This window comes from Branchiostoma floridae, chromosome 11 (assembly GCF_000003815.2).
Source record: "Branchiostoma floridae strain S238N-H82 chromosome 11, Bfl_VNyyK, whole genome shotgun sequence".
Classification (NCBI taxonomy): Eukaryota; Metazoa; Chordata; class Leptocardii; order Amphioxiformes; family Branchiostomatidae; genus Branchiostoma; species Branchiostoma floridae.
The window spans coordinates 3,224,781-3,233,402 of record NC_049989.1 but is presented as its reverse complement, the minus strand read 5'-3'; the positions used below and the strand labels follow the sequence as shown (position 1 = coordinate 3,233,402).

Below are 8,622 nucleotides of genomic sequence, written 5' to 3'. Positions count from 1 at the left end.
AACTGGAATTGTCCGATTTGGCCCGGTTTTACGGTTGACATCGAATGTTATAGGACTTGACTAGTCCGTCTAACTCCAGTTTCCCCATATTGAGGATACCAACACGTTCCTGTACAAGGAACTCAACTCCTGCTTCAACACTGAGAACAGAGCCCGGTAAGATCGTGAGGTCTCGTGTCAGGGTGACGGGGCTATCGGAGGTGGTTATGTGCAATGTTCCATTCAGACGGCCGCCTAACGACGAGGCTGTCATAATTTCTGTGTCTACAGTGCTTATTGGACTGCCTGAAGGCGAGTCTAGGTACGGGGAAAACTTGATCTCAACTCCACTGTACCAGTCATTGTTGTCAAATATCTTTTCTTTTATTGAATTGATATCTGATGTTCCCCACCAATTTATTTCTGCTCTAATCTGATTCATAACCACTGGATGAGAACCACCACTGCTGCAAAGTTCTAAACCTGTTGGACCATTGAGGAACGAATTTTGGGTGATGGTGTGTTCTTCTCCTGATCCCACAACTTCGATGGTGCAGTACTCATTTAGCGGATCAGAGATGTGAGCCAGTGACTTTGGTTCATACTCATTGTTTTCAAAAATGTTATCTTCCACAAAAATAGGATGAACGTCAGCAGACATATCTGTCGTGTTGAATAGCACCATCCGTCTGCAGACATTGCGAACAAACCTGCTCCCTGTTATGTTTACTGCCTTGTCGTACCCATGTACATGGATGACCGACTTACTGCCGCACTGACTTGAGTCAAACTGACTGTCCTGGATTGTAACCTCCGCACGAGTCCCGCCAACTTCGATAGTCGTCGCCATGTTGTCTTGATAAACTCCACCTGTGAGTTGGACTACCGGGAAACGATCTTCGTAAGAGTTGTCAACGGTTATCCTAACTGCACCGTTTCCATTAGAAGCAAAGTCGTATTGGTCTATGATGATTTGGTCTGAAATCGGTGGAGACACAATGTTCTGGCCTTCCTGATATTCTATTTCCAGATCAAACCCACATCCAATGTTACCTTCTGCCCCACCATCACGTAAGACAGTGCGGCGTCTGTCGCCCGACACGCCAAGATATCGGGCATGGAAACCGTCCAGACCGTTGCGATTGAAGTGACAACTATCGGTCACAAGATTGACACTTGTTGTGGTGAAGACACTGAGTCCGTAATGGGAGTTTGTACTGAAGTTTGACTGACGTATGTCCACGTTCATCGGGACTTCAGACAACATCAGGCCGGCACCACTGTTCTGTTCAAACGTGCTGTCAGTGATCTGGAGGGTTGATCCTGTGTGTCCTCCGGTCACCTGCATTCCTACTGGGAAATTCTTACTGAAGGTGCTGGAGACAATGGTCACGTTTGCTGAAGGATTCTTCAGTATCAGCCCGACCCCTTGATTCTCTGAGATGTCGCAATTCTCCATTTGAAAAGTAGTCGTTGGGTTATCAACTCTTACAGCGGCGTCTCCAGAGTACTGGATATTGACGTTGTGTAGCAGAGGGGGCACCGTTGCGCTAATAATAGCGGCTCTTTCTGCGTTTGGATTTGTTCCACGACCTCCGGCATGGAATATGTCCACATTGTCTAATGTGGACTTCATAGCTTCATTGGTTGTACGAATGTCTATTGCTTCCCAATAGACGCCATCTCTGTGATTCACTCCCTCACATACCACACCGAGGTCTCTTCGGTTTCGGCCTTGGCCTTTTTTTTTACAAAGAAAAGGAAGTTATTAGAAATTAGTAATTAGTATCTAAACAAGGAGGTCCTTGTCTAAACGAGGGTGTGGATGTCACAAAAAAACTTTCTGCGTTCAACAAGATACTTTGCACTGTCTTGTCGGAGGCCAGGTTTCAAAATCGACTTGTTGGATGCAAATGTGTCGCGATAAGCAATAATGTAATCGAAGTATTAAAAATCGTTGAGTTCACATCTACATCGGGTATTATCGGGGGGGGGGGTAACTAAAGCCTAGCTTAAGCCTCTCTTATGCCTAGGTTACACATAGCCGAATTTAGCTCCTGAACACCAACCGACCTGTATCGAACTCAGGTCGGCGGGAGCAGTCTAACCAGTTTAAGCCCCAGTCACAAAGCGCGTATCGTACGATGGCATATTCCGCATATCGTACGATGAGCGCAGTAAATCGCAGCAAAATCGTAAGCAAAATCAGCCATCGCAACGCATCGGATGATGTTCAAAATTTTTCCAGCGTCGCACGATTTTTCACTTGTGTCTCTTCTGTATAGCCGTCTGACCGCTTTTGTGCTTCTTTAACCAAGATAATGTGAACATAGCTGTTGAATACCTTCCTATAATATCTTTAACTGTAAAAATAAATAAAAAAAGACCTTGACAACAAGAGTATTACAAGCAAAAGTTCAAATCAAGCGTGAGTACTGGTATGGTTATCTCGGGCTGCTTGCAGGCTCTACGTGTCAGGCTCTTTCGTAGATCGTATCATGATATGCTATCAACAAAAATCATATCATAAGGCCACACAAATTTAATTCCTTGGTTCACGGATTCGCTCGCTCCTATTTTTTGGAAAAAAATTATCACGCAGCAAATTTTCACCATTAATGAAACCATTCACCAACTTTCTGGTGTGGCAAATTGGCCTTTATATTATAAGCTCCTTAAAGTGTGGGTACAGGTGCTGTTACTGTTTAGTAATAGTGTTTTTGTACTTTTTCAAGCTGAAAACTTTTTATTCTTTATGTTTTGGATTAGCCCTTACCTTTACCCCAACCATTTTACAATTTTTATTCTTATTTTCATTTCGCCCTCTCGCTCCATATTATTTATGAAAAAATCCGTGAACCAAGAAATTAAATTGGTGTGGCCTAAGCATTATATCATATATATTTCCGACTCATAGAGCCTGCCTTTATGTTCGAGTTGTCCCCATGGTTATTATGATTATGGTAGCGATCAAACAATTGTCTGTGCGGGGCGCGCTGTTCTATGGTTGCGACTGTGGCAGCTGCGACTGATATATTTTCCCTTTTCGTCAATATCGACAGTATCAGGGAAAACTGAAACCATCACAACGTGCTAAAAATTCATAAATCTATAACCTCATCAGTAGACAAAAATTGCCGTAATGAAGTCTGCTATGGGGGCTAATAAAATCTTACGACGATAGCGAAATTTTGAACATGTTCAAAATCCATTTCAGCTCTATTTTTCGCCATACGACGCTCCCCGATTTACTATGATTCACTGCGATTGACGCAGGCACGCTCTTATGACCTCATCGTACGATGCACTACGCGCTTTGTGACCACGGCTTTATATACTTAAACCATTGCTTCCGATTCTCCCCCGACTTACGACGCACTGCGCTTATCCTGCGCATCGGAAGGAATCGCAAGGAATCGTACGCGCTTTGTGACCGGGGCTTTAGGCCATGCCTAACTTTTAGCGCCAAACATGTCCCGAACATGTCGTAACCATCTCCCGACCAGTAAATTGACTTACTCCCGACTGTGTCCGAATGCTAACTAATCTATTCCCAACCATGCCGACCTCTAGCCACAGACTGCCCAATCACTCCTGACTGATTTCCAACCGATTGCTGACCCTCTCACGACTTGAAATGGACATCATCAGCGATTAAAAAAAAGGGGAGGGGGGTCATTTTTGTTTTGAATCAAAATAATCCTTTCTTCTATTTTGTAAACATCACCGAGAGATCAAATTTGGATCACAGATAGCTCTAATACGGCATTTATGGTTCTTTTTGTTTTGGGCTGGATGTCGGTCGTGTGAATTTCGGGGGTGATTCGCCTACGTCCCGGTAATAGTCATTTTGCCTGGGAATGAGTTAGCAGAGATTTGTCTATGATTTTGGGATGAATCGTTGGTAGGTTGGAAACAAGTTGGTAGTAAGTCAGCAGTTTATGGCGTGGGTAAGATTTAAATTTGACTGCTAACTTACTCCCAAACACCAGCCGAACATTAGCCAACCTCGCCGAACACAAGCCGACCAACAACCAACCCATTCCAGACCTGCCGTTTCAAAAAAAAATTCGGATGGCGCAGCCGAACACCGGCCGACTCAGCCGAACGCCAGTCGACTACAGCCGACATAGCTCTTGAATCACTCCTAACCATAGTCGGGAGAGAGTCGGGAGCTAAATTCGGTTATGTGTAAGCTAGGCTTTACGCTTGCGTTTTCGTGGTGGGCGCCAGCGTGCGCAAATGCCTGCTCCTCACAGATTGCGTCGCAAAAAGTTTGTGCGATATCAGAAAGATTAGAAAACAATCTTTAAGTAGATTTAAGTGTGCATTTTTCATAACCCAATGGTAAGATGATATAAAATCTCAATTTACAAAACAATACTCACTACATGTAGGTGGTAAGTCAAGATCGTCGTGGTTGCACTCGTAGATGTTGGTCTCATTGCCCAGACACTCCAGGTCACACACAGCCATGCGTCCTGTGCCAAACTGGTACTTGCTCTCCACTCGCCCGGTTTCGAACCCCAGTTGTCGACAGACCACCTGAAAGATTTTGAGATTTTTTTATTTTATTGATTACTGGTTGCATATTGAGATCTGGCCTGCTTTCAACACCTACAAAACCTGTATGTGGAGCAAAGATTGATCTATAAAAAGGAAACTTAAACTCAGGGATATAACTTAGTAAACATTTGCTTGGGTATTGATCGCATTTGTTACCTTTTATTAGAAGGTTAAGTTTTCGATGCCGTTTATATTTGTATGCGCAACATAACTCGAGAAGCTGTGGATGGATATTTTGTTTGTTGGCGGAGGACAGAGAAAGGTGGACCGGGATAGTATGTCGGAACAGTCATGGGTCGTGGGATATGTGGCGTGAGGGTAGGGGTCGGGAAAGGTTCACGTTCGATAATAGGTCTTCTAGCGGCTTTTTATGGTGCTGCATAGGAACTTCCAGTCTTGATATTTCGTGTTCTGGTGATGTTGTGGTGTGATTTTTTAGTTGGAATAGAAAGTTTGGTAGGTTTGGGCCCCCCTAGCGACTTGCAAATAATTGCAGTGGCCATTTTTAGACTTTGGAAGAGGATGACTCAAGATAAGGTAAATGACACAAGTAAATGTAACTTATGCAAACCAGGATCAAATTTTCATCAATGATGAGGAAATATTATAAACCCGCCGCATTCTTTGATTATACAAAGACCTGATTTTCATAATTCATGAGAAAATATTATACTTGCACAATGGTTAATGACAGTAGTTCCACACTTGCGGCATCGGGAATTAAGAAAGTTAATCAAAAGTGAACATCATGCAAATCAGCGCCTCATCTGTATAACTCGTGAGAATTTAATGCCACAATAGATTGATTTGCGATGCGACTGTCATGCGTTTGATAACGCGTGTTATTTTGGTAGAGTAGATGACCAACTGATGAAATGCATTAAAATGAGGACCTCATTTGGATAACAAATGGCTAGAATAAACAACGATATACATCACTCGAAAAAGTTTGCATATTTTGGCAAAGGGTTAGGTCACGTCGCGGAACATACATTCATTAATTTCTCAACACACGAGTGACACTAAAATCTACTCACAATTGCTTCTGAGTTCCTCCATAACCCTGTTGACAGGCATAGAGAACCCCACGTCCCGTTACGTTTGACCTGAACACGTCCTTCAAACACGGTGGGACCCAGCAGCCGGATGTCGTGGTCACGTGTCACGTTGTTCGCTTGGTCGTCAGGAGGGTTCCTCTTCCGGTCGAAGACGATTCTATCATCAGGTGTGCCCACCTGTACATAGAGAGGGTAGATATTGAACAGTAAATCAATGCGCAGCGGAGATAAATCTGGCAGAGATCTAGATTGCAAAGAATCTAAGGTATCGTAGATGACAGTGTGCTTCCAAGTGCTTTCCCATCCAGGTACAGTAGCAGGGCGCAATATCGGAATGAGGGGTCAAAATTATAGAAATAGTTACAGTGAAACACAATTTAGATACTTATCTTTGTACCCGAATCACCACAGAAGCTGATGGTGGGTTCTGAAGGAGATTTTAGTGGATTTCGGAGCAGATTTTAGGAGACTGAAGGCAAAAAGCAGCCATCATGTCACATGTTTTTGATATGCAAATCCAGTCTATACCAATTAAATGAAAAAAAAATATTGATCACAGTTATTGTACGAAGAGACTACTCGACTACTATAGTGTTAACTAGTTCTAGATAGGTTGGGTTTGACTTCTTTTTTGCAAGCAGAGGAAGGCAAAGAGTCCCTTTTTCTACTAGTTGTGGGCTTTGTGATTTTAAGAGGAAAGTTGCTTTCTGTTAGTCCGTAAATGTAGGAAAGCTGGGGAATATAATTGTGATTTCTTTAAACAATGTGGTTCTTTCGGTGTGGTTAAATGAACACTTGGAGATAAAATGTGCTTATTTTCGTCTTCCACTGCTTTAGATGCACAGCATTTACAAATTCTTTAGATAAACAGCTACGGCCCAAAATAAAGCCACGTCTTAGCGAGTCCAATGGCTATCTACCATATCGAGGGCACAAGATATCAAAACTGGAAGTCCTACTGCAGTACCTAGCCTCCATGGCAGGCTCTCTAAGGCCTTTTTTTGGCTGATAATACACTTTTGCTGGCCATTTCTACTGGGTCGCTGATTGCTGGCCTTTTTGGGGGGCCGGCAGTCAGAAAAGGCCAGCAATTAACGACCCAGTACAAATAGAAATGGCCAGCAAAAGTGTCTTATCAGCCCCAAAAAGGCCTCAGAGAGCCTGCCATGGAGGCTATTCAGTACCATGGAAAGCTAGCCTGTGTGTACACAATCTCTAGCTGGCTGGGTTTAATGACCTGTTCGGAGGTGGCGGCAGCTGTCAGGCCGGTCGCTAGGAGCGCGATTGTAGTCAGGCGACATGGAAAGTCACCAAGGGGCATATAGTCGATTGATTTTCCATCACTTTGACAACACCACCATAACCAAATTCCAAATATCATAAAAATTTACAACTTCTTTAGTTACGCACAACAAATATGGAAAGAAATCCTGGACGTGTATTTCATATGTTTCCATCCTAGAAAACCCACCCACACACCCACACACCCACACACCCACCAACCAACCAACCAACCAACCAACCAACCAACCAACCAACCAACCAACCAACCAACCAACCAACCAACCAACCAACCAACCAACCAACCAACCAACCAACCAACCAACCAACCAACCAACCATATAAATAACCATCGTCATTTAAACATCGCCTAGAAGCACTATACATATCTTCAACATCTCGAGTTATGTTGTTTACAGCCAAACGCGCTTACGTACAAAGCACCCCGGTGACCAGTAGGAAAATGCCAGGAACACCATTTTCGAACTTGACCTTTTTGTTTGTGACCCCAACCTATCTACTAAATATCATCAATATCCATCAAAAACATCTTGAGTTATGTTGTTTACAGCTAAACGCACTTACGTACAAAGCTCCATGGGGACCAGTAGGAAAAAGCCAAGTACACCATTTTCAAATTTGACCTTCCTGTTTGTGACCCCAACCTATCTATCAAAGATTATTGATATCCATCAACAAAATTTCGAGCTATGTTGTTCACAGACAAACCAACTTACGTACAAAGCTCCCTGGGGACCATTAGGAAAACGCCATGTATACCATTTTCGAACTTGACCTTCTTGTTTTTACAACCGCTACACACCTACTAAATATCATCAAAATCCATCCACAACTTTTTTTAATTACATGCTGTTGAATTATACATATAGACCCCAAAAATCCTGGGTAAACCGCGTTTCTATAACCTTCTGCCATTCTGGCGAAGGCAATTAGTTACATTAGTAATATAACAATATATATTAACGTGGGTTTCACTGACCCTCCTTAAGAACGGTGGAAATTATCGGTGATAATGCAGAGAAAATCATAAGAGCCACGGATCGAGATTGGACGTACAGACCATTTGAGAGAAACATCATCAAGACATAAGTAGTAGTGACAGGGGATAGTCTATGCGGATCACCCTTTCAAACTTAGTATCATTTCAAATAAATTCTTACATCAATCAAAAATTTCGCAAAACACTCACCGCTATCAGCCGTCCCCGCACGGTCATGCCGACCCCCTCCGGGAAGAACAGCCGAACCCCCGCCTCGACCGTCAGAGTTGCCGACTCACCGACGATGATTTCATTTGTAACGTCGTACGGACTTCCCAACAGACGGATAGTGTGGTTTTGATAGTAGGATCCACCTATGTCGTCCGAAACCGCACCGGACAATAATCCAGATAACAGCAGGGAGAGCAGAAAAACGCGCCACCACAGAGGCCCCATGGTGACGACTGCCTACGGCTTCGTTACCTGCGCTGGACTATTGCGTGAATGTTTTTAACCTCCTTGACATAACGTACTTGTTTACCGAGTGTCAACTTATCGCAATCAAACCTCGGCAAATTTGATCGTGCTGCCATCCATTCCACAAATGACACTTTGGTCCCCGCAAATGTAATCACCACTCTTTGTGACTTTGAAACAGTGCCAACAAGGAAGAAAGTTCCGTAGATTTGCCACTTGACATGTTTGCTATTGTTAATATTTATTGAGCAAAGCAATTCT

General features: G+C 43.3%; 1 protein-coding gene across 1 annotated transcript; it reads right to left on the bottom strand.

Annotated features, from left to right (window-relative positions):
• Window positions 1–16: 16 nt before the first annotated feature.
• LOC118425689 (protein bark beetle-like) lies at window positions 17–8,364 on the bottom strand. The gene is made up of 4 exons (XM_035834723.1): window positions 8,095–8,364; window positions 5,583–5,780; window positions 4,368–4,524; window positions 17–1,719 (listed from the first exon to the last, which is right to left on the bottom strand). Exons 1-4 carry the CDS (start codon window positions 8,338–8,340, stop codon window positions 29–31), a joined length of 2,292 nt encoding a protein of 763 aa, XP_035690616.1. The 5' UTR covers window positions 8,341–8,364; the 3' UTR covers window positions 17–28.
• Between the last annotated feature and the right edge of the window lie 258 nt (window positions 8,365–8,622).

What these genes read in the sequence shown, in the direction of transcription:
- LOC118425689 (XM_035834723.1), bottom strand. Translation starts at nt 8,340, where the DNA reads ATGGGGCCTCTGTGGTGGCGCGTTTTTCTGCTCTCCCTGCTGTTATCT. An exon ending in TGCGGGGACGGCTGATAGCG is followed by an intron (nt 5,781 to 8,094) that starts GTGAGTGTTTTG and finishes CTCTATGTACAG; the next exon opens with GTGGGCACACCTGATGATAG. An exon ending in TGACTTACCACCTACATGTA is followed by an intron (nt 1,720 to 4,367) that starts GTGAGTATTGTT and finishes GTAAAAAAAAAG; the next exon opens with GCCAAGGCCGAAACCGAAGA.